The sequence below is a fragment of the Ctenopharyngodon idella genome, chromosome 21 (assembly GCF_019924925.1).
Source record: "Ctenopharyngodon idella isolate HZGC_01 chromosome 21, HZGC01, whole genome shotgun sequence".
Lineage (NCBI taxonomy): Eukaryota > Metazoa > Chordata > Actinopteri > Cypriniformes > Xenocyprididae > Ctenopharyngodon > Ctenopharyngodon idella.
The window spans coordinates 9,303,102-9,327,901 of NC_067240.1; the positions used below are offsets into that span (position 1 = coordinate 9,303,102).

The 24,800-nt window shown below is 36.1% G+C and overlaps 2 protein-coding genes across 3 annotated transcripts; both read right to left on the reverse strand.

Annotated features, from left to right (window-relative positions):
* Positions 1-1,855: 1,855 nt before the first annotated feature.
* Positions 1,856-20,535, reverse strand: mamdc4 (MAM domain containing 4). 2 transcript variants are annotated; one of them, XM_051878303.1, is made up of 30 exons: positions 20,286-20,535; positions 19,067-19,162; positions 18,795-18,956; positions 16,972-17,097; positions 16,507-16,740; positions 15,775-15,900; positions 15,450-15,605; positions 14,519-14,619; positions 14,224-14,379; positions 14,019-14,109; positions 13,774-13,890; positions 13,574-13,675; positions 13,342-13,479; positions 13,118-13,257; positions 12,888-12,990; positions 11,803-11,907; positions 11,564-11,695; positions 11,270-11,397; positions 10,837-11,050; positions 10,528-10,665; positions 10,326-10,450; positions 10,092-10,182; positions 8,900-9,049; positions 8,661-8,786; positions 8,165-8,289; positions 7,417-7,516; positions 7,041-7,237; positions 4,965-6,368; positions 4,740-4,862; positions 1,856-3,066 (listed from the first exon to the last, which is right to left on the reverse strand). In XM_051878303.1, the coding sequence occupies exons 1-28, from the start codon at positions 20,341-20,343 to the stop codon at positions 6,330-6,332; spliced, it is 3,576 nt and encodes a 1,191-aa protein (XP_051734263.1). In that variant the 5' UTR covers positions 20,344-20,535; the 3' UTR covers positions 1,856-3,066; positions 4,740-4,862; positions 4,965-6,329. The 2 variants fall into 2 exon arrangements, with proteins under 2 accessions (XP_051734263.1, XP_051734262.1); XM_051878302.1 differs by having other exon boundaries at positions 4,740-6,368.
* A 227-nt stretch (positions 20,536-20,762) lies between these two features.
* Positions 20,763-23,097, reverse strand: phpt1 (phosphohistidine phosphatase 1). Its single transcript, XM_051878304.1, has 3 exons — positions 22,845-23,097; positions 21,803-21,930; positions 20,763-21,719 (listed from the first exon to the last, which is right to left on the reverse strand). The coding sequence occupies exons 1-3, from the start codon at positions 23,059-23,061 to the stop codon at positions 21,627-21,629; spliced, it is 438 nt and encodes a 145-aa protein (XP_051734264.1). The 5' UTR covers positions 23,062-23,097; the 3' UTR covers positions 20,763-21,626.
* Positions 23,098-24,800: the final 1,703 nt, after the last annotated feature.

Here is a 24,800-nt window from a genome sequence, read left to right on the forward strand (position 1 = left end):
GAGAAATTATCGTAAGATCAAATTTAGGACGGTTTCTGCTCAACATTTTATAAATGAGGCCCCAGATGCTAAGCATAAACAAGGTGTTTACACTGTAAATTCAAATAGTATTTCTTACTATAAAAACACTAGTTTACTTGATTTTAACCAAAATGTTGACTTTACTACAAATTTTTAATTGTTGCTGAAATATTTGAACAGATAGTTCCCATACATAACGTAATTTGAGTAAAATTACAAAAAATGTTCAAGACATGCTGTTACGCATACGTACAGGGCGACAATTCACACAGCGCAGAAGCACAAGGACTGAGGATTCGTTATGTTTGCAGAGTGGATTTACTTCGGTAAAATCAAGGTAAAAGCTATTCTTGCTGTCTATTAATGGCTTGTTTACTCAGAAAACCCAAGTTAATATTAATTGATTGGTTTGAGTGCCATTTTGTCAAGCAAATAAAAGGGGGGCAGGGCAAATCTTAATAGACTCCACCCATTTCCTTCACGTCCATCTTTAATCGTCAATAAAACTGAATAATTTGAGAGAACATCACATAAGCTGACTTCATAAATTGATGTTGATTTTCCTAAAAAGGTTTTGTTTTGTTTTTTTTACTTACCATTATGGTGATTCATATTCCCTTTGGGTGGGCAGTTGGAACTTTGTTTATGTTTTTGTAATTTTTTTCATTTTGGTGCAGTTGTGTCAATGAGGTGTCAAAATGATGCACAACTGCACCAAAGGTGCTTGGTGAATGCACTGGTAAAGATTCCCTGCTTGATTTACTTTATTTTTTTTGTGTGTGTGTAATTTATAATTAATAGTCTTTGTACAAACTAGATCATTTTTCTGTCTGTACACAAACTTAATTTTAGTATTTTTCGAATCATTTTTTTGTGTGTAGATGAAGTTGCCTTTGCAATGCTTTTTATTTGAACATTATAATACTGAATTAAACCACACTTTTAAAGTGTTCTTTACTCAGAAACATTGAAGTAAATATTGTGTAGACACCATATCTACATTAAAAAAAAAAAAAACATACACCTGAACACAGACATCAATACTTGGTACACAAATTACACAATGACGGTAACATTCGGTGGGTCGTTTTTGAGTATGAATGTGTCATTTTGAGTAGAAAATGAACTCCATATGTCATAAAATGGCAAGTTACTAAACCTAACAACAAAAGCAATGATAAAACAGTGTAAATACAGCTGGAAAACAGCAAAAAATCGACCTCATTAATTATTCAAGGACCAGTGCATGATGGGAACACCAGTAGCAGAAAAGTTAAGTTGGTTTTACTTAATTTTATTTCAATCATGACAACTCTCTGAAGATTTTTTTAGCATGGTAATGGATTTGACAATGTTAATGTATTTGGTCTTGGCGGATTAGATCTGCTGAATTGCTGCTTCTGTAGGTTATTGCTGCTTGCTACTGCCAATACATACTCCGATACGCTACTGCACAAATAAATATATCATTAACCCATAGCAGAACTATATAGGTGGAGCTGGGGTGGAGGGTTTTAGAGGAACTCTGCATCGCGCTGCAAACTGCTATAGTGAATGTAACCAGACATTTAAATGTGAACAGAAAGCTCATTGGCTGCAGAAGTGACATGAACCAATCAGCTTGTGCCAAGTAGTTAATACTGTAATTATCATCAGCCTGCGCCATGTAGAGTTTCATGACTGAGCTATGTGTAACATTGATAAGCTTGAATTCAGTACTAATATAGAATTTTAAATTCTTGCCTGAACTAACTTTTTCATTTGTTTTTTTCCTGTTGTATTTACATCACCACAGAATCATTTTTATCGGTGTGCCTCAAATGTGAAAAAAATATTACTAACGAAATGCATGTTTAATTAAATTCGTACACACGAGTACACTGGTTAAGCACTTGTTAAGCACTTGTTACATCTAAAACAAGAAATTGCATTTTTTTAAACAGTATATGATGGCAAAAAAAAAAAAAATGCAAATTATATTTTCAAACCTGTTTTGACATTTACCAAATAATTTTCATCAAAAGCGATGTGGTTGCTAGAATAGTCCATTTCCAGCAATCTGGGATTAAAATCCATGCTTAAGTGCACAGTGATATCAGATTGTGATTGTTCAGAGCTCGCAAATCCCCTCAGGTTTGGACTGAACCTTGTGTTTTTGGCTACCACAACTCATATAAAGGCAATACTCAGTTTAAAGAAATAAAATAGCAGCTTTCAAATTACACAAATTACACAAACATCTATAAAGGAATAGGTCATCCAAAAATGAAAATTCGGTCATAATTTACTCACCCTCATGCTGTTCTAAACCTGTATGACTTTCTGTCTAATGTGAAAACACAAAGCCTGTTCCTTACATAAAGCTACTGTATGCATTCAGAAGACTTGGAATACTGCATGAGACATTTGGATTACTTTTATAACCCAACCCTAGTGGATAAATCAATGTCTTCTGAAGCGAAACATGTCTGTAAGAAAAACTAATTGTAACTTTTTCCTTTTTTTTTGACTATAAATCATTGCTTCTGGTCTATTGTCATACAAGTGCTCAAGCTGAACTTTCATCCACTGGGGTCATATGGATTACCATCACGATTGCTGTGTGTGGATTTTCAAGCGTCAACAAAGCAGCACCTATTCACTTGCATTATATGGACTCAGAGAGATGGATTATTTTCCTAAAAATCTTTGTGTGTTTATCTGAAGAAAGAAAGTCATACATCTGGAGTAAATGAGAGAATTTTCATTTTTGGGTGGACTATCACTTTAAGAAAAGATATTCAGAATTACAGTGAGAAGGAAAACTGTAAACTTTGTGCATGACAGCTGCAGTTACTATATAATCATGAACGGCAGTGAGCGGTCCAGCATAGCTTCAGTGAGTGATCACAGTGCAGAATGGATGATTAAGAATCAAAATTATTGATCATATGTCCACAGTAGCCTTTATGTCATGCTTTCCTGACAATACGTCCAGTTTTCTTTGAGTCTCTCCTCCGGACCGGCTGGCTACTGACTCGCCACGTTCCATGACAGACACGGGCACTGTGGGTAAGAATAAGAACCACAGTTATGAATGAAGGCATACACACACATGCCCATATTTAATTGGCTGTCTAAATAGGGGCTGTTGATTAAAACCAAAACATTTACGGAAATATTGTCTCCTATGAGACATTTATAGGCTGATTTCCCAGAAAAGTCAACAGTGAGAATATTACCCAGATAGCAAGCAATGATCAAAATAATGTTAAATTAATGTTAGTGTGTCAACGTTAACCTCGTTGAATCAATATCACTTTTGCACCCGCAATTAATGTTAAAAAAATGTTGAAATTTCAACAAAAAATGAGTTGTAATGGCATTGAATCAATGTTTGCACTCTCAGAAAATGAAACACAACTACAACTGACTTAAAGCCACACAGCCTGAAATCAACTGAAAATAAAAGAAGACAATAAATCTCTCAAGATCTCAGCAGAAGGTCTTTTTGAGAAGTAACAGAGGTTTAGATGTTGATTTTTACTGAAAATGTTTGGTCACCATTTTGGTGGTCAGCGTTTCCTTTAGTTGGGCAGTTCGACTCTTGGCTTTTTGTGTGAGTTTGTGATCTTTGTTTACCAAAACACATAATTTGTTACAAAAAACCAAAATGATTGAGTGATATAGTTTTTTTGTCTTACAAAGCAGAGTAGTTTACTAATCTTGTTCCTGACCAAAAATGTTTATTTGTTATTAAAATATATTTACCAATAATACTTTTGCGCCACAAGCCATATTCTGATTTTTGTTTAAAATACATTAAGGGAAACAAATAATTTGACACACAAACATCAAGAATCAGCATATCAATCACAACAATGGTGATATCCTTCATGCCGCAATGCATGCTGGGAGCCACCATAGTATACAACTCATGACACCCAGTATGCATTGCAGCATGAAGTATGTCACCATTGTTGAGATTTATATGTTGATTCTTGACGTCTGTGTGTCTAAAGGCTTTAAATTTTTTTTTGCTCTTTAAAAGTCTTTTCTGTAACAAGAAAGTATTATCATCTGATAATTATCGTTTCTGGTTTCTTTGCAACAAATTGTGTGTTTTGGTAAACACAGTTACAAAGATCACAAACTCACACAAAAAGCCAAGAGTCAAACTGCACAACTAAAGGAAACACTGACCACCAAAATGGTGACCAAACATTTTCAATAAAAATCAACATCTAAACCTCTGTTAATTCTCAAAAAGAACTTCCGCTGAGATCTTGAGAGATTTATTGTCTTCTTTTATTTTCAGTTGATTTCAGGCTGTGTGGCTTTAAGTCAGTTGTAGTTGTGTTTCATTTTGTGCAAACATTGATTCAATGCCATTACCATTGCTTTTTTGTTGAAATTTCAACATTTTTTCAACGTTAATTGAGGGTGCAAAAGTGATAATGATTCAATGAGGTCAACGCTGACACATTATCATTAATTTAACATTATTTTGATCATTGCATGCTATCTGGGTTAAGGTAGTACTTACGTTTCTTCAGTCGTATTTAGTGATATTTATTTAGATGTAAGGTAACCTAAATGTGCTTGTGGTAACAAAAACAAACATTTTAAGACATAGGCCTACAGAATAACTCTTAAATTGGTTTGGTTCGACTAAGTTCACTTGGGGAACGTTTTTAGTAAATTTGCGAGGTAAAAAAAAAAGCACATATACATCTTACCTGGAGCACCACGTTAGGCGTTTATGTGGCTTGGCTGCTTGTCTCCTGTACTGCATCAGTCCACACACCAGCTCGTGAGCTATCATCACGTAAAGTAAGAATATGAGCACACCAGGGTCCATCCTGCCGGTAAGTGCAAGTATTCGCTGGTTAACACGTTTTTGCACAGCAATGCAGTTTGCACGGAATTTAGCTACAGCATCACTGTCGATTAATCTCACTCACGCGCTCGTCTGTTATCCCTCCACGAGTCACTGCTCGTGTCTCGCGCTTTGAAAATAATTCATAAACAGCGGCGTTTTACTCCCCATCACGGAGTTTATAATCCGAGCTTTAATTTTGACATAGCAAAGCTTTCCATCTTTTACTGCTGACGTAGTGTGAGGATGTTGCTTGAAATAATCTATTGAGCTTTTCGACAGACGGATCGGGAGGATGATGTTGCCGTGGAGACTTCGCCGTTGCTAAGAGACCCCGTAATTCAGTTTCGCTTTAGCGTCTGTCAGTAATGCCGAGTTCGAAAAAGAAAATATATCATCACTGACATGTGTATGAAAAAACCCACTAACATTGTTTCATACGATTCAAAGCCATTATTTTTGTGTGTGTAAACAACGACATTAACACTTTACGTAATGCATACAAAATCCAGTACCTATTTTATTAGTATATGATTTTTTGAAATATAAATATAATTTTTATAGTACTTAAGACAATCAGACAGAGAGTAGAAGACAATCAGTGTAATAAATACCTTATAAATAAATGAACTATAAATATTTTTAAGGTAGTCACATACATATACACACACAGATTGAAATGAACAATTACTAAATTAAGATGAGTTTAATAATATTTCTTTTAATTGCATGACAATTTTTAAAATAAATACTCAAATTTGTCATTTTACATTTTAAAATATGCAAAATGTGAATACAACATTTTAATTTATTAAAATTATACTTGTCTCTTCATTTTAAAACACCTCTTATCATTACAAAAGGGACCTCAAATGGTTAATTTAGTTCACATTTTACCTCTACCATAACAAAAACTGTGCATTGTACCCCTAAAAATGTAGTGCATTATTTTGGAACCTCTGTTATTCTGCAATAGAGAGAATCCATTAAGTGAAATCCCATCCACAGGCTAGATCTTTCTCACTGATGGCCATGATGAACCCAAACCACTTAAACTACAAAAACCTTTAACAATTGTTGATTGTTTGCTTTTTAACATCTGTATTTTGCTGTTCTGTTTATTGCATCATATATTAAATTATATAGTAATGGACTACTTGTTTGGACAATGTAAATTTTATCCTGTTACAGCATAGACTACATCACCAGCTGAGTAAAATTAGTAATTGTAAGAAGCAGATTTCTGGATTATTTCACCCCAATATTTCACTCATAGTAAAGATAACCCTGTATCTTTTGGATAGCATTAGTTTTGGCATGTTGGGTGTGTTTTTGCATGTGTTATGACCGGGCTAGTCCTGCCATGGCGACACAAGCAGTTCTCCTGCTGTGATGTCGACTGTTTTGCTTGAAGGCTGCCAGTTTGTGGCGCAGTCACTACAAAAACCTCCTACGGTCCTGTATTCTTATGCACCTCCTCCAGACGTTCCTGTAACAAGCAAACACACAAAAAGAGATTTAAATATTACAGCACAGTTTAGATTATTAGAGATTACAGTAAATCAATATGACTTTCTTTCATCTGTGGAACACAAAATGTGAAATTTTGAAGAATTTACTGGTTGTTCTTTTCCATGCAATTACAATTAATGGGGAGTGCAGCTTTCAAGCTTCAAACATTATGTAAGAGCACCAAAAAAGTATCCATATGACTTCATAATAAGCCTTCAAGCCATATAATAGCGTCTGGGTGTGAAACATACCAAATTTAAAATTTATTCCTTTGTTTTCTACAACGGAAATAAAGTCATAAAGGTTTGGAACAAGAGGGTGAGTAAATTATGGAAGCTTGTTTCATGCCACGGAATTAAAAAAAAAAAAAAAAAAGAAGATAATTGCGACTTTTTATCTCACAATTCTGACTTTTTTTTTCTTACAATTGCAAGTTTACATCTAAACATCTAAAAAGTCAGAATTGCGAAATATAAACTCACAATTCGTATCTGTGTGAGATAAAAAGTCGCAATTACTCTTTTTATGTTGTATTCAGTAGCGGAAACAAGCTTACATAGTAAATAATGTCTAAATTTTTTTGGTGAACTATCCCTTTAAGGTTAAAGCTTTTACACAAAACGAAAACATGCACAGCCAGGAAACTTACAGTATCTCCAGAATCATACAGTTCATTGCTAAAGCTAGCACAGCTTATATGATGTACGCTTGAGGCCCGTATTGAGGCATTGGCTTTCTGTTTAGTCCTCAGGTAGAACACCAGCAAGGCAGCGAGAATCAATAAGAGCAGAATGACGAATACAACAGAGGCCACAATGGTTCCTGTGTTGTTAGATGATGATGGGGCTGAAAATATAAAGATATCATGATTTTCCTGCATCACTATATATAAGGTTTTCACATATATCTCTTTCCAATTCACACATAATTATAGGTATAACGGTAACAAGAATACATAAAGAATCTGAATGACACTAAAGTAAAAATAAAGTTTGAACAATTCTTGCTAGAAGAAGAACTCTTACTTTTGTCAGTCATCTGCCCAGCACAGTTCACCCCAATCGTGTACCGTATGTCATCCAGGGCAAGAACACCCTTCTCTCCTTTAAATCCCTCCAGTACAATCTGCCTCACAATAAATCACACACAATCAGTATAATCACACTTAAAGGGTTAGTTCACCCAAAAATGAAAATAATGTCATTTATTACTCACCCTCATGCCGTTCCACACCCGTAAGACCTTCGTTCATCTTCGGAACACAAATTAAGATATTTTTGTTGAAATCCGATGGCTCAGTGAGGCCTGCACAGCCAGCAATGACACTTCCTCTCTCAAGATCCATTAATGTACTAAAATGTAATGTACTTCGACACAAAAGATTCATAACACTCCGAAGCTTAATGAAGCAGTGTTTTGAAATCGGCCATCACTATAGAAGTCGTTATTTTGTTTTTTTGGCGCACCAAAAATATTCTCTTTATAATATTAATATTGAACCACTGTACTCACATGAACTGATTTAAATATGTTTTTAGTACATTAATGGATCTTGAGAGAGGAAACGTCATTACTGGCTATGCAGGCCTCACTGTGCCATCGGATTTAATCAAAAACATCTTAATTCGTGTTCCGAAGATAAATGAAGGTCTTACGGGTGTGGAACGACATGAGGGTGAGTAATAAATTACATTATTTTCATTTTTGGGTGAACTAACCCTTTAAATTCATGCAGAAACAATAAGAACACAGAATAAAGTAGAGTTTGGTCACCTGGTACTCGGTTTCTGACGTGATATTGACACTAAAGTAGTCCCAGTTTCCACCTCCTTCATGCAGCGTCAGCAATTCTTGTCTGGATTTTTCAGACAGCCTCCACACTGTGAGTTTGCTGTCATCTTCAGTAGAAAGCAATATAAATGATCATTATTAAATTATAATATTTTTTTAAATTTCAAAGCAACTTACAGTGCATTTTACAGGATATGTAATAGCTGGATGCTAGTTTTAAGTAAACAGAAAGTCAAAAGAACAGCATTTATTTGTAATAGAAATCTTCTGTGACATTATAAATGTCTTTACTCTCACTTTTGATCAACTTAATGTGCCCTTGCTAAATGAAAGTATTAATTTCCTTAAAAAAGAATCTTACTGACCCCAAACTTTTGAGCGGTAGTGTATGTCAATGACATACTAATTTAGGCTTGTCAAAGACTAAATAACTGAGGTAATAAACAACTAAAACTGATAATTTGATGATATGGCATACAAATGGTTGGCTGATAAACCCAGAAGCTCAGGCAGGTTCCTTTGGTTGGTGCCAGATGAGGGCTCAGCAGCCAGGCATTCTGGGTAGCGGTGTCCCGCTGGGAGTTAGGAAGGACCAGGAAGTGTCCTAGAGTCATAAAAAGAGACTAAATAAATGAGCTGGTGACAATGAGGACTTATTTACATTCTCTGCTTAGCTACAAACACTGTTTATTTTGAGTGTAAATCGCATAAAATCACCTTCTTCTGTGTGCAGTGTGTGGTCATATGGTGGTGTGCTGTAGAACATCTCAGCTTGTGCACTGGTCAGGTCCCAGTCTAACCAGTCTACAGATGGGTTCTGAGTGTTGGACCAACTACACAAACCTTTCTCGAAATCACAGACACTATCTGAAATGCACACACAAACACAAATAACCAAACAACCATCATGAAAGAAGAGGATCAATCTAAGCTATTTTATAGATCTTGTAATAATAACAACAATGACAATATAATAAGTATAAAAAGTATATATATATAAATGAACAATTATATATATTTATTCAGTTACATGTATTTATTTATTATTAATAAAGACTATATATAAACTATTGTTCAAATGTTTGGGGTCCGTAAGATTTTTTTTTTATTCATTCAGCAAGAACGCATCAAATTGATCAAAAGTGACAATAAAGACATTTATAATGTTACAAAAGATTTCTATTTCAAGTAAATGCTGTTCTTTTGAACTTTCTATTGATCAAATAATACTCCCCAGAGTTTACACAAATATAATTAGGAGCAAAACCATTTTCAATACTGATAATAAAAAAAAAAACGTTTCTCAAGTAGCAAATCAGCATATTAGAATGATTTCTGAAAGATCATGTGACACTGAAGACTGGAGTAATGATGCTGAAAATTCAGCTTTGCCATCACAGAATATATTAAATAAGAAAAAAGTTATTTTAAATCATAATACTGCTTCACAATATTACAGTTTTTACTGTATTTTTTATTAAATAAATGCAGCTTTAGTGAACAAAAGAGACCTCTTTCAAAAATATTAAAAAAAAACATTACTGACCCCAAACTTTAAACTTTAGTGTATATATATATATATATATATATATATATATAAACAAAATGTTGAAAGCCCATTTTATTTCCAATATTCAACAAGAAAAAAGGAAGAAAAAAGTAGGACGGGACTTTATTTTTTCCATCAGGAAGTAACTGGATCATGAAAAGTGGTTTATAGATGACAGGTGTGTGAACGGGAAGGTGCATCCGAAAAGGAAAGTCGTTTCAGGGCCGGAGTAAGATCATGATTATTTTTTCCTTTTGGAATAATGTGCACCGATTCATTCACATTAGAAGAGGAATGAGTATTGTAAAAATTAAATGGGGTTAATTTTGATTTCATGTTGACTTTGGTTTGAATTCAAACCTGTTGTGGGGCAGCTGTGGGTCGAGTAGGTGATGTCATCAATGGCAATAAAACTGAATATGCCTCCTTCACCCTTCACCTCAAACTGCAACTGAAACACAAAGATGCATAAAACCTTTACACACAGCCAAACTCACACCAAGACCATTTATTAAGCATAACAAGCTAACAAAGCAGGTGTAACTGTGTTACTCATTTACATTACTAAACAAGCTAAGGCAGCAGATCACTTACCTGCCAGTCCCCATGCGAGCTGACGTTCCCTTGGCCATGTCGCCAGGCATGTCCCTGCCTCACACTGCTGGAGAATAACTGTATCCTGTCTCCATCAGATGGCTTCACATAAACATTAAGCGTGCCTGTGTGAGGATAAATATACAGTATTTACTTGAAAATTAATAGGTGTGCACACACATATGAGATAATGTTTTCTTACCTGGATTGTCTCCTCCTGTGTGGTACCAGAACTGTACACATTCTGTGTGAGTCAAACCTCTGCGCACAGGGGAGGTCAAGGTGGTCACACTACCCTTGGGAAGGACATCCACACTGCTGTTGGCCAGCATGTAGAAACCTAGTCACAACATACTATATATCATTCATTTCAATTAATCCAGCTAAAATAAAATGGAAAACATAGCTAGTAATCTATATCTTAAACAGGTTAAGCAAGATCGCGGGCACTGCTGCTGCAACAGTTTACTGAATTCTCCCCAATTTACTTTCATTTTCAAATTTCTCACACCTTTTTCTGTTTCCAGACTGTGGTCGGTCTCGGGTCCATTTTTGTTCAATGCCCAGTTCTGGTGTATCCACCTGGCTCTTCCAGAACTGGTATAGCCACAAGTCTGACTCTCAAATGAGCACATAGAGGGCAAAGTACATGGTCTAGTCACAAATGCCACATCATCTAAAGCCAACTGACCATCAAAACCAGAGCGGATTGCCTCAAACACCAGCTACATAAGCAGGAAGAAGAATGAATGAAAAATGAAGAGAAAGAGAAAATTAAATGAAGATTAAAGCAATTCTCAGAGTAATTTAATAATAAACATGTTAAACATCCATTTTCACAGTCACAAAAGAGTTAATAGAACAAGTTTATTCACTAATAATCTTCTCATTATGCGTTTTGCTGACCATTATGCTTTAGTCATGTAAACAACTTTTGTGTGCACCTGGAAAGCAGAGAGCTGAGGAGGCACAGGGCAATGGCCCTCATGCCAGACGTTACCATGGGCACCACTGCGCATCCACAACAGCTCTTCTGAGCCATCAGCAAATAGCAGCTTTACACTGAGAGCGCCTTGGATAGAGAACATGAATGATTAAACAAAGAAATTATAATGAAGTGTAAGGTTTGAGTCAGTTTCTCAGCACAAGCTGTTCATTGAAGCTGTAGGACTTTCTCGTCACAAAATGGCTGAGAAACTCATATTCTATGAAGCTGGGAATAAGGTGTTCAGATCCACCTGTGTTTGGCCCATAGAGTTTGAAGAAGAAGGACAGACAGTACTCTGTGTTACTTTGCTGTCTGACTGAGAGGAGGCGTCCAGAAAGACCTCGCAGTGAAGTGTCCCACATATCCACCACCAGACTCCTACCTGAGAAAGAGAGAGATAAGTGAAGAAAGATGTTTATGTGATGATGACATAATAACATAATCAAATATAATTCACTCAAAATAAAACTACATCAAAAGTATCCTGACCAACATGGACAGTGTGGTCCATTCCACTATGAAGCCTCCAGTCATAATTATCTGTTTGGTCCTGGTACCACCCGCACAAATTTACCTCAAAATTACATGATACATCTGTTGGAGGGAAAACAAGAGATGATGATGCCAAGAGGGAATAAAAAAAATCATTTAAAGGGTTAGTTCACCCAAAAATGAAAATTCTGTCATTAATTACTCACCCTCTTGTCGTTCCACACCCATAAGACCTTCGTTCATCTTCGGAACACAAATTAAGATTTTTTTCATAAAATCCGATGGCTCAGTGAGGTCTGCATTGCCAGCAAGACAATTAACACTTTCAGATGCCCAGAAATCTACTAAAGACGTATTGGTGGTGGTTCAACCTTAATGTTATGAAACGACGAGAATACTTTTTGTGCGACAAAAAAAAACAAACTAACGACTTTATTCAACAATCTTTACTAAAACTAACAACTTTATTCAAAACACTGCTTCATGAAGCTTCGAAGCTTTACAAATCTTTTGTTTCGAATCAGTGGTTCGGAGCACGTATCAAACTGCCAAAGTCACGCCCCCCAGTGGTGAACTAATAAAATTTAGAAACACTTATGACGCAATGAAGCCTCGTTTACTGAAATCACGTTACTTTCAGCTTGACACGTGCTCCGAACCACTGATTCGAAACAAAAGATTCGTAAAGCTTCGAAGCTTTATGGAGAAGTGTTCTGAAATCACCCATCACTAGATATTGTTGAATAAAGTCATTATTTCGTTTTTTTGGCGCACAAAAAATATTCTAGTCGCTTCATAACATTAAGGTTGAACCACTGTAATCACATGAACTGTTTTAAATACGTCTTTAGTAGCTTTTTGGGCAATAAAAGGGTTAATTGTCTTGCTGTCAATGGAGGCCTCACTGAGCCATCGGATTTTATCAAAAATATCTTAATTTGTGTTCCGAAGATGAACGAAGGTGTGAAACGACATGGGGGTGAGTAATTAATGACAGAATTTTCATTTTTGGGTGAATCAACCCTTTAAAGACAATGAAAATGAAGCATGTAAAATAATGTTGATTATTCATATCCACTCACCACCAGAGGGGATAAACATAGGAGAACAGTGAACAAAGTGCACATCCTTCACTGCAATCTGGTTACTTGGGGAGAGCTCTTCAGCACGGGCCCTGAACTCTAACTGAGAAAGACAATAGATAGATAGACAGACAGACAAACAGACAAAATAACAGAGAGATAGATGATAAAATATATGACAGACAGACAGACAGTTAGATATGTTAAAGTTAATGATAAAGTTAGTCTACCTGAAAGCGATTATCTCTTGCTCCAACATAGACTTCCTCCTTTAGCCAAATCCCTGCTGTCTCACTGGTCCTTCCAGCAAACTCCCACAGCACAGGATGAGTCCCTAACACACTGTCTACAACATACACTGCCAGATCACCTGCAGAGAGAGGAAGAGAATCTATAGTTTAAAATCACACTATCTAACAGAGGGGAGACAGGTGTATTACAGCTAATGTTGTACCAATGTGTGGGTTACTGCCACTGAGACTGTAGGAGAACTGAAGGGTGCACGCTGGACCTGATGGACCCAAGAGAGGTGTACGAGTTTGGGCTTCACTTAACTGCTGCCCGGGAGCACCAGTCACAAACAGAAACTTCTCTAATGACACACATACACACGCATACACAAATTAAAGCAAATTATCTAGCATTTTCTTAATTTCATCATCATAATAAAACCAGATTTTTTTTACCTTGGATGATGGTATCATTATACTCCACTTTTAGCTCCCAGGCCTGGCTCCCTATACTGGTGTCTGTCCAGCCAGAGCTTCCCATCTCATATGAGAAGTCCCCTATGTACACAACATTAACATAGACCCTCAATGTGTGATTAAGATACATATTTGTATCTTATTTGTATCATATACATGTTTGTATAGGTGGTACTCACCACACTGAGCTTCATCTTCTCCAGCAGGACAGTCCTCATGAAAGTCACAGATTTTCAGACTGTCCTCTATGCAAGGGCCAGCGGGAGGCTTTGGAAATCCTGGAATGGGCATTGATTCTGTATGCAAGGAAATGAAAGAGAAAGACACTTTACTGAATTGTTTTTTAAAGTTACAGACAAATATGTAGTCAAACGGAGAGTTGTGGTCTATAATCGACGTAGGCAGGCATAAAATCGGAGAGTACCATTGGATAAGACGCACTCAGGGGACAACACAATATCATCAATAGCGATCCCTCCATAAGCATAGTCTCGAATGGCAGCAACAAATAGTATCTGATTGGGGAAAGTTCAATACATCAGACAACATTTATGACTGCAGTGCAATAAAAAAACGGAAAACTTCTGTGATCAGAGTGATGATGTCAGAGGAGCAATGAGTTCATGTACCTGGAACGTGGTATTGACGACAAACTCCACCTCAGCCTTTACCCACAAGTCCCCGAGAGCACCTCCACGTTCCCACACAGGATAAATCTGCGTTCCGGCCACCAACACTGACAGTCCGCCTGATACTCGGCCAAACTGATGTGTGTACATTATCATCTGTAATAATGAACAATACATAACCACTGTAGACATTCAGACACCGCCTAATCCTCCTTATGTAGTTACAATCCTGTTAAAATGAGTGCATTAAGTTGAAGTTGTGCCTTTTTTGTGGCATGTGGTAGCATATACATACCCGACAAGGATGTGTGTCATTGGTTGGTGCAAGGCAAGGGCTTTGAAAAGACGTCCAGTCATTCTTCAGGATGTCCGGCTTGGTTACATACAAGAAATGTCCTGAAGAGTAGTTATTTATTGATGCTTATTTTGAGACTTCAATGCACATGTCAGTGTTACTTTTAATAAAAACTAAAATGAAAACAAAATGAAAACATTTTCGTAAACAGCAATAAAAATAAAAACTAACATAACTAGAGAAAACTAACTAAAATAAATTTTAAAATACATTTCCATGACTCTAAAACTGACTAAAATAAAATAAAATAAAATAAAAGTTTTTGATACACTATCATTCAAATGGGGTTGGTTAGATGTTTTAATGTTTTGAAATAACTCTATTATGTTTAGCAAGGCTGCATTTATTTGATCAAAAATACAGTAAAATATTGTGAAATATTATTACGATTTAAAATTTATTCCTGTAATGGCAAAGCTGAATTTTCAGCATCATTGCCCCAGTCTTCAGTGTCACATGATCCTTCAGAAATCATTCTAATATGCTGATTTGGTGCTCAAGAAACATTTCTTATTATTAAAAATATTAAAAACAGTTGTGCAGCTTAATATTTTGTGGAAGCTGTGATACAGAATTCTTTGTTAAATATAAAGTTCAAAAGAAAAGCATTTATTTTATATGTTTTGTAACATTATAATTGCCTTTACTGTCACATCTGATCAATTTAATGCATTCTTGCTAAATAAAAGTATTAATTTATTTTCAACGGTATTGTACATGACATATTAAAACTTGAAACCATTATAACCCACCTGCATTAAACACTGAAATACAACTAGACGAAATAGAAATAAAAAACTAAAATAAATAAATAATAATAAATGAAAAATTTTAAACTACAATAACCCTGCTCAGATTGGCCCACACATACCTTTCATCGTATTAGTTGAGTGGTCTCTACCAGGTCCTTTAAGAGGCTCAGAAAGTGATATATTCATCTGATTGGTCCTTGTCCATTTCAGGGATGATAACGTCCTTATGTCCCATCCACAAAGACCATCCTCAAAGCTACAGCTCATGTTCTGCTCTGTACATAAGTAAGTATACACACCAATATAACAAACATAATCAGTGATTATGACTCCAGACCAGCAGTGGGCGATCTAACACAAGAATTAAATGCACTGAAGACTAAATGAATTGAATGAATCATCAATACATCACTGATTTCTCTCACTAGATTCATGGTCTCTCACCACAGTTCTCTTCATCCGTTCCATCACCACAGTCATCCGTGCCGTCACACACTTTATAGTCCTCCACACATCCCTCCCGCTTACACTTCACAAAACCAGGACTGCATGTTCCACTTTCAGGGGGAACTGAAAGATAGAGAGAATTCAAACATCCTTATCACTCTAAAGAGTGGATCCCAGAAGCACCAGGCTCATTTGTGAGTGAGAGGGCACAAGACTTTTAAGTAAAGCGGATTTTAAAAGGAATGAATGAATGAATGAATTAAATAAAATAAAATAAAGGAGCCTGGAAGGCCATTGTTGCCACCTCAATAAAATAATATGCAAAAAATTCTGGCCAATTACATACAGTACCATTTGAAAGATTTAAAAATGTTTTTGAAAGAAGTCTTTTATGCTCTCATAGGATCTGTGAGTATTGAACAGTACTGTAGATGTTCTTTTATACTTCTAAATTGTAATCAAAAATATAAATGTTGCAAAAATAAACTGTCATTTTGAAACTATTAAATATATTTTTCCTAAATATGCATTTCCATTTTTAAAAATGTTCCATTCTGTGTCATGCCTAATAACTGCCCTTAGCTGTTGTAAATTTACTGTAAACCGTGTCTTCTTGGGGCTTAATAAAATAAAATAAAATAAAATAAAATAAAATATTGTTGTTCCAGCTTTTCTTGTGTAAATGTAAAAAATAATATGTGAATTGAACCTTTTTCCATTTCTTCTTACCTGGCAGGGCACAATCTAGAAATTCCATCTGATCGATTGACACATCTCCCTGCTTCCCTTCACTGCGTCTGGAATGAAGCTTTATATGGAAAGCGCCCGGGATATGGCCCAGATAGATGGTGGCTTCCCTCCAGCTTCGGACACTGGAGCTCTCTGGCCTCCAAACCACAGCTTCCTCGCCGTCAGTTTGCCACACTGACCCCCACAGAGGTGTGTCACCCAGCCCTGTGTAACCTAACACACACACACACACACACACGCACACACACACGCACACACACACGCACACACACACACACACACACACACACACACACACACACACAGTGAATTCACAAATGTTGAAGCAACGCCTATAGGGTTAGATGTGTCCTTTTCCTCTGAGTAATCTTCATTTAATTCTACTCTTCAGGTTAATTAGTCCATATTTAATGCATATTTGAATGTGATAGTATGTGTGTGAACCTGAGTCCCAGATGAAGTATCTGAGCCGAAGGCGACAAGTAGGAGATGAATGTTTTATTGTAGGGGACACAAGCACAGCAGTCCTGGGAGAATCTGAAGTCACAGCTGTCACTGCCATGAACCAGCCTGAGAAACAGAAACATTACATGAAGCGAAACCTTGATATCACTTTACAATAAGATTCAATTCGTTAACATTAGTAAATGTATTAGGTATCATGATCTAACAATGAATAACACTTTTACAGCATTTAATAATCTATTGCCGGTTTCACAGACTAAAATGTATGTTTGAGTTGTCTGAAAGCAACTTGCAGTGATCTTAAAATATGTCATTGTTTTGTCTCAAAATGCACAGCAGTAATGTTTTTTTTCTAGGGTACGTTTATAAAATCTACTTAAATGTCCTGATTTAACTAAGGATGGTTTAATCTAAGCCCTGTCTGTGAAGCCTTTGCTAATGCTTTTTTTCCCCCTTCAAATATTTGTATCTATATTTGTATATAGTAAATGTATTATGAACAAGTATAAATTATTAATGAATAATATTATATGTAGAAATTAACATGCTTTATCAATAAACACTGTAAAAAAAGTTAATTATTAGTTCATGCTACCTAATGCTTGCGTTCATGAACTAAAATTGATACTAAAACATTTTTAAACAAAACTATTTTAAACATAAGCTGTAATTCTTGTATAATTAAACAAGCAATAGACTATTTATTTAAATTAAATACATAAAATACATGCAAAAACATGACCAATTACATCACTTAAATAATGCTCACCAATACCGCATTAATTTGATCAAAAACAGTAAAAATCACTTATATATTTTAATGTTTAAAAATGTAATTTATTCCTGTGATGGTAAAGCTGAATTTTCAGCATCATTACTCCAGTCTTCAGTGTCACATGATCCTTCTGAAATCATTCTAATATGCTGATTTACTGTTCAAGAAACATTTATTATTATTATCAGTGTTAAAAACAGTGCTGATTAAATGTTTGTGGAAACCATGATAAATTTTTTTCAGTATTCTCTTATTAATAGAAAGACCAAAAGAACAGCTTTTATTTGAAACAGATTTTTTTGTAACATAAATGTCTTTACTGTCATTTTTGATCAATTTAATGCATCCTCACTAATTAAAAGTATTAATTTGTTAAAAAATTTCTGATCACAAACTTTTGAACAGTGGTGTAAATATTCCTTTACACATTCTTCTAAATTTTAATCAAAAATACTAATTTTGAAGAAAAAAAAAAATTTTTTTAAACTGTATATTACCAGTATATGCATCGTGCAAAAATGAAATCAATCTAACCAATCTAAATATGCATTTCCATTTTTAAAATCATTGAGCTGAATTGAAATGGCACAGAATTCATTTCAACTGAAGTTTGAATTAAAGGAATAGTTCACCCAAAAATGAACATTCTTTCATCATTTACTCACCCTCAAGTTGTTCCAAACCTGTATAAATTTCTTTGTTCTGCTGAACACAAAGGGAGATATTTTGAAGAAAGTTTGTAACCAGGCCACTTTGGGGCACCACTGACTTCCATAGTAGGGAAAAAAAATACTATGGAAGTCAACGGTGCCCCAGAACTGTTCAGTTCCCTAAAATATCTTCCTTTGTGTTGAACAGAACAAAGAAATTCATACAGGTTTGGATCAACCTGAGGGTGAGTAAATTATGACAGAATTTTCTTTTTTGGGTGAACTATCCCTTTAACACAAGATCCATCACTGGTGTTTGAAAGGCTTTATAAATATAACCAGCTCTGCAAGGAAGGGTAAGCTGAACTGTCATGTACCTGTGGAAGTGCCAGTGGTGTAGTCGGAGGACGGCCCACTGTCAGGGAGCGTGTTCCCTCTCTGCTGTCTCTGCCACACGTACCCAGCTTCAATTGACTTGTCAGTCCATCCACACTTCCCCTCGTGCTCAAAATCACACACAAACTCCCGTCCTCGATAACCTGGTATTCAACCGTTAAACGAGAACATAAATAACGTAATGAAAAGAGGGACACATAAATACATTAACCGAATTCCAGAAGGTATGAATACACAGAAGTCAGTATCTTACCGCAGTCTTGCTCATCACTACAGTCTTTACAGTCACAAACAAAATCACATTTGTTTTCTGTGGAGACGCTGCAGTCCTCTCTCTCCAGTGCGACAGCTGCCGAAAATGAGTAATGATGAAGACACATAATTGGTCTTTCACAGTTGTGTGTATAAAATCCACAACATCGACATCACAGTGCTATTACTGTACGGTTACAGAGACACAGTAGCTTTTAGCAATTATGTAATTCAAATTAAGCATTATCACATGATTTAGTTCTAAATGAGTAAATATAAAGAGGCAAATCTTAGGAAAACATAACAATGTTTTTGCTGGGAGTTTAGTACTGCACTAATAATGAAGACGATATCAACGTTCATAAATCATGTTACCGTTCAAAAGTTTGGGCAGGTTTTCGGGTAGGATTTTTTTAAAACGTTTCTCTTCTGCTCACCAGTAAAGGTTCTGCTAAATACAGTAAAGACAGTAATACTGAGAAATATTTACTACAATTTTATATAAAAGTTTTCTATTTGAGAATGTAAATTATTCCTGTGATGCAATGCGGAGTTTTTAGCATCATTACTCGTCTTCTGTGTCACGTGATCCTTCAGAATTCATTCTAATAGGCTGATTTGCTGCTCAAGAAACATTTCTTATTACCGTATTATCAATGTTGAATACAGTTGTGCTGCATAATACTTTTTTTTTTCAGGATTCTGTGATGAACAGAAAGTTATAGAGAAAGTATTAATCTTAATGACCCCAAATGTAACTTTTGAACAGTATATGTATATTAAAAAAGCACAGATCTAACCAACAAAAGTTTAAATTACACTGCAAACCCAATTTAGTCTGAGTTTAGGCTTCATGTGGGTCAAGAAATAAAAAACACATGAATTAGAAATTTAGAAATCTCCCGTTCAAGTCGTCACAAAGGTCTGTCTATTTAGTAATCACATGCAGTCCAAGGTCTCTGATACACAAGTGTCAGATATGAAGCTGCATTCCTGTATACAAGGACAAAATTTCATATACAATGCAGAAAAGCAATTCGGTAATATACTGTATTCTCAAGCACCTATGGTCATGCTTATGAAGTGATGATGGGTTTATAAGAAAACAGACTTAATTACATTTATTTACAGTCATAAATGTTGAATACTGATTTTACTTAAATGGCAATTAACCTAAAAACTTTTACAACAAAGAAAGGAACAAAAACACCAAATCTCACCCCTCTGACAGACATTCAGCATGAGACACACAAGGAGAATCCAGTGACAGGCAGCCATGAATCCAGTCTTTACTTTTGACACCAGAATACAGAACAAGAGCTCTTCTTCAGCATACAGTGAAAAAAAGCACTGCGCTGCTGCCAAATATGAACTGCTCTGAACTTCACCTGCGTCCCTCCCTCCTGATAATACCTGGACTTTACATTTTAACCCCCAGATAGTGCCAGATCCTTCCTTTAAAGCTCCTCGACCCTTTTGAAGATATGCAGCACAGACAGCTCAGTTTATTTTGGCCTCAACACCAGATACTTTACCTGACAATGTTACCATTTAGCCAAAATGAGCGGCACATTCTGGTCTTACTAACAGTAGCAATATTGTAAACCATTCCTAGGCTTCAGTCAGTAAGCCTTCACAGATAAGCAAAGAAACAAGAAATAAAATAAAAACAATAAAAGAGGCAGCAAATGCAGTACTAGAGGCAAAAATAAATTCATTTATTAAATATGTTGTTGTGCAATCCATTTCTGTTCATTTGCACTAAACAATTTAAATGCAAGTGATACAAGAAGATTTTGATTCTTAATCATCAGGCTTGAAAATGAAAAAAGAAAGTGGTGATGATGCTGTTAATAACATTCTCAGGATGTCGTTATGTAATAATGTTCTAGTCAAGAAAGTTATTGCATATCCTAATGGCATCTTCTAATAAAAATGCTGACAAACGGATGTGAAGTGGATCATCAAGTTTATCAAGCAAGGTTTACAACCTCCGGGTCAGGTTTGAGGGTCCAAATTTATAGTATGTTGCTTTAGAAATCATTAAATCACAAGATTCATTTTATATGTTGTAGTTAAGCACAGTAATTTCCCTTAAGGAGAATTTTGCCTTACTTTGATATAGCAGGTTGTATCCCAACAGTTTAAATACATGACAAAAAAGTGGTTCTGGGAATTTATAGGAGCACTTTATTATCATTTTTTAGGATGTCATTGTTGCACTATATAACTTTTTATGGTTTGAATGAAGTACTTAAGCTTTCCCACTAACCTGTTCCGTGCTTTATTTCATCATTTCCTATGATTGCCATTTAAAGACCGATGGTCATAAATGTAAGTGCATTCTTCTCTCTTTGTTACCATGTGTTAATGTACACATGAAGTTAAAAACCAATCAAAAATAATGAGGAGGACCTCTCCTCTAGTTTCAGAGTAAACATTTTTTACCCATCCATATCAGAAACATACTAGGAGTTCTGTTCTTTCTCAGCCTTGGCACATCAGGAGTCCTAGAATATTGAGTCCTCCTACTGAGCTGCCATATTGCCCATGTAACCCACTCAATACCCTTCATCTGCCCAGGTCACCTCATAGTCTGGGTAATGGGTTTTTATCTTCTCTGTGGAAACAGAATGCTTTGCTCTCCCGAATCCCTGGAATAAAAAAAGACAAGAACGGATTACTGGATCATTTCCTTCAAGGGATATAACATTCATCACGGGAATATCATGCATACCATAGAATAACCGTAGACGTGGATCTTCTTTGCGTCTCTGTCATGTTTGATTCTTCCACCTCCGAGACACTCACAATCCAATCCTCCCCCTCTCTCCAGTTCTCCAGCCACACGGTCATAGATATCAGCTTGAGGAGATACAACGTTATGTTGTATATAAGGTTTTGTAGGTAGACACAAAGAAACGTTTGACCTCCTATCAAATGTTTAGTGAAAAGTTCCTAAAAACTGTAACATGTCTACAATGATATGGTAATAAACTATTTTGTATTTATACTAACTCAAGTGCTTCACAGCAGTTAAAATGTAAAAAAAAAAAGTAATTATATATATATATATATATATATATATATATATATATATATATGGAGGGAGAAAGAGAGATTTGTATTTTTGTTGTTAAAAAAAAAAGTGTAAAATGGCAGCTAGAGAAGTTGTAAACCTAATAAATACAGAGAAATAATCGGTAAATAGATGTAATAAAGAAAAAGCCAATCACAACCTTGTTATGCAAATAGACGCAAAAAGAAGACCAATCACAAGTCAATGTGCTGAATATTTCTGGTAAGGATTTTGATTCATTCCAGTGACGCGAATCTTTTGAATCAGTTCACTAAAAAGATTCGTTGATTGGCCATTTCTGCAGGTGAAGACAGCCTTCTTAAGGTTATAAGTGTGTCACCTGAATAAAATTGAAAAATGCAGGGCAGCGCATATATGTGAACAAGAACGATTCGTACGCTTAAAAGAATAGTTAAAAACAAATTCGTTTAAGAAACACTACTATTCTATTCTATAAAACCAGCAAAGTAAGTCAATAGTAGATATTATTTTACTCATTTAACTAACTAAGCGATTCGATATTCCCCCAAAACAAAATGCCAAATATTTGTCAGCTGTCGTTTGACTACAGCCTTAATACTATTTTAAAATGTTTTTTTTCTGGCATATTTAAAACCTATTGCACGTGCTGTTAATAAATGTGCACACTCTTCCTCCTGTCTCTCCTGTCATTCATTCAAACACATGAATGTATCCCTACCATGGTATTCGGCCCATGCGTATCCTCTCACAATATCAACATATGAATCATCGTCTGTGCTGTGAACCCGTATGAGGACGTATTTGAAGACACCATTGGGATCTAAATCAACCTCTGGGATTTTAGCGAGACGTTCGGCTGACATTATTGCAAAAACAGCACTGAAAAATCCTAACACGACAGCAAAGTTTAGAACAGCAACAGAAAAGCGCTTCATTTACCACTGTATTTTGGCGTACTGGAATGAATGTATTCATATTAGCGACACCTACCGGACTGGAGCAAAACGACAGGCTGCAGCAGAATGGCGTTGAAACAACACAGAAGGCGCCAATGAATATCACAGTGCTACGTTTGGTATTTTTATGCAAAACGATGTTGAATTTTTGTATAATATTTTGATTATAGGTACGTTTTATTTACACATATGTAGATTTGCAAGTTTTTGCGGCATTTAAAAATGATTTTTAGCAGGAGTCTCCAAACTCGGTCCTGGAGGGCAGCTGACGCTGTCCTGCAGTTTAGCTTTTATACATTTATTATTTGTTAGTGTATATATATACAGGTGCTGGTCATATAATTAGAATATCATCAAAAAGTTTATTTATTTCACTAATTCCATTCAAAAAGTGAAACTTGTATATTATATTCATTCATTACACACAGACTGATATATTTCAAATGTTTATTTCTTTTAATTTTGATGATTATAACTGACAACTAAGGAAAATCCCAAATTCAGTATCTCAGAAAATTAGAATATTACTAATGACCAATACAAAGAAAGTATTTTTAGAAATCTTGGCCAACTGAAAAGTATGAACATGAAAAGTATGAGCATGTACAGCACTCATTACTTAGTTGGGGCTCCTTTTGCCTGAATTACTGCAGCAATGTGGCGTGGCATGGAGTCGATCAGTCTGTGGCACTGCTCAGGTGTTATTAGAGCCCAGGTTGCTCTGATAGTGGCCTTCAGCTCTTCCGCATTGTTGGGTCTGGCATATCACATCTTCCTCTTCACAATACCCCATAGATTTTCTATGGGGTTAAGGTCAGGTGAGTTTGCTGGCCAATTAAGAACAGGGATACCATGGTCCTTAAACCAGGTACTGGTAGCTTTGGCACTGTGTGCAGGTGCCAAGTCCTGTTGGAAAATGAAATCTGCATCTCCATAAAGTTGGTCAGCAGCAGGAAGCATGAAGTGCTCTAAAACTTCCTGGTATACGGCTACGTTGACCTTGGACCTCAGAAAACACAGTGGACCAACACCAGCAGATGACATGGCACCCCAAACCATCACTGACTGTGGAAACTTTACACTGGACCTCAAGCAACGTGGATTGTGTGCCTCTCCTCTCTTCCTCCAGACTCTGGGACCTTGATTTCCAAAGGAAATGCAAAATTTACTTTCATCAGAGAACATAACTTTGGACCACTCAGCAGCAGTCCAGTCCTTTTTGTCTTTAGCCCAGGCGAGACGTTTCTGACGCTGTCTGTTGTTCAAGAGTGGCTTGACACGACAGCTGAAACCCATGTCTTGCATACGTCTGTGCGTAGTGGTTCTTGAAGCACTGACTCCAGCTGCAGTCCACTCTTTGTGAATCTCCCCCACATTTTTGAATGGGTTTTGTTTCACAATCCTCTCCAGGGTGCGGTTATCCCTATTGCTTGTACACTTTTATCTACCATATCTTTTCCTTCCCTTCGCCTCTTTATTAATGTGCTTGGACACAGAGCTCTGTGAACAGCCAGCCTCTTTTGCAATGACCTTTTGTGTCTTGTCCTCCTTGTGCAAGGGGTCAATGGTCGTCTTTTGGACAACTGTCAAGTCAGCAGTCTTCCCCATGATTGTGTAGCCTACAGAACTAGACTGAGAGACCATTTAAAGGCCTTTGCAGGTGTTTTGAGTTAATTAGCTGATTAGAGTGTGGCACCAGGTGTCTTCAAAGTTGAACC

Excerpts from the sequence above, each read along its gene's own strand:
- phpt1 (XM_051878304.1), bottom strand. The coding sequence starts at position 23,061 with ATGAAGCGCTTTTCTGTTGCTGTTCTAAACTTTGCTGTCGTGTTAGGA. Across the intron at positions 21,931-22,844 it reads CGCATGGGCCGAATACCATG|CTGATATCTATGACCGTGTG; the intron begins GTAGGGATACAT and ends TATCTCCTCAAG. Across the intron at positions 21,720-21,802 it reads ACGTCTACGGTTATTCTATG|GGATTCGGGAGAGCAAAGCA; the intron begins GTATGCATGATA and ends TTTTTATTCCAG.
- mamdc4 (XM_051878303.1), bottom strand. The coding sequence starts at position 20,343 with ATGGCTGCCTGTCACTGGATTCTCCTTGTGTGTCTCATGCTGAATGTC. Across the intron at positions 16,741-16,971 it reads ATACTTCATCTGGGACTCAG|GTTACACAGGGCTGGGTGAC; the intron begins GTTCACACACAT and ends TGTGTGTGTTAG. Across the intron at positions 14,110-14,223 it reads TCGTCAATACCACGTTCCAG|ATACTATTTGTTGCTGCCAT; the intron begins GTACATGAACTC and ends TTCCCCAATCAG.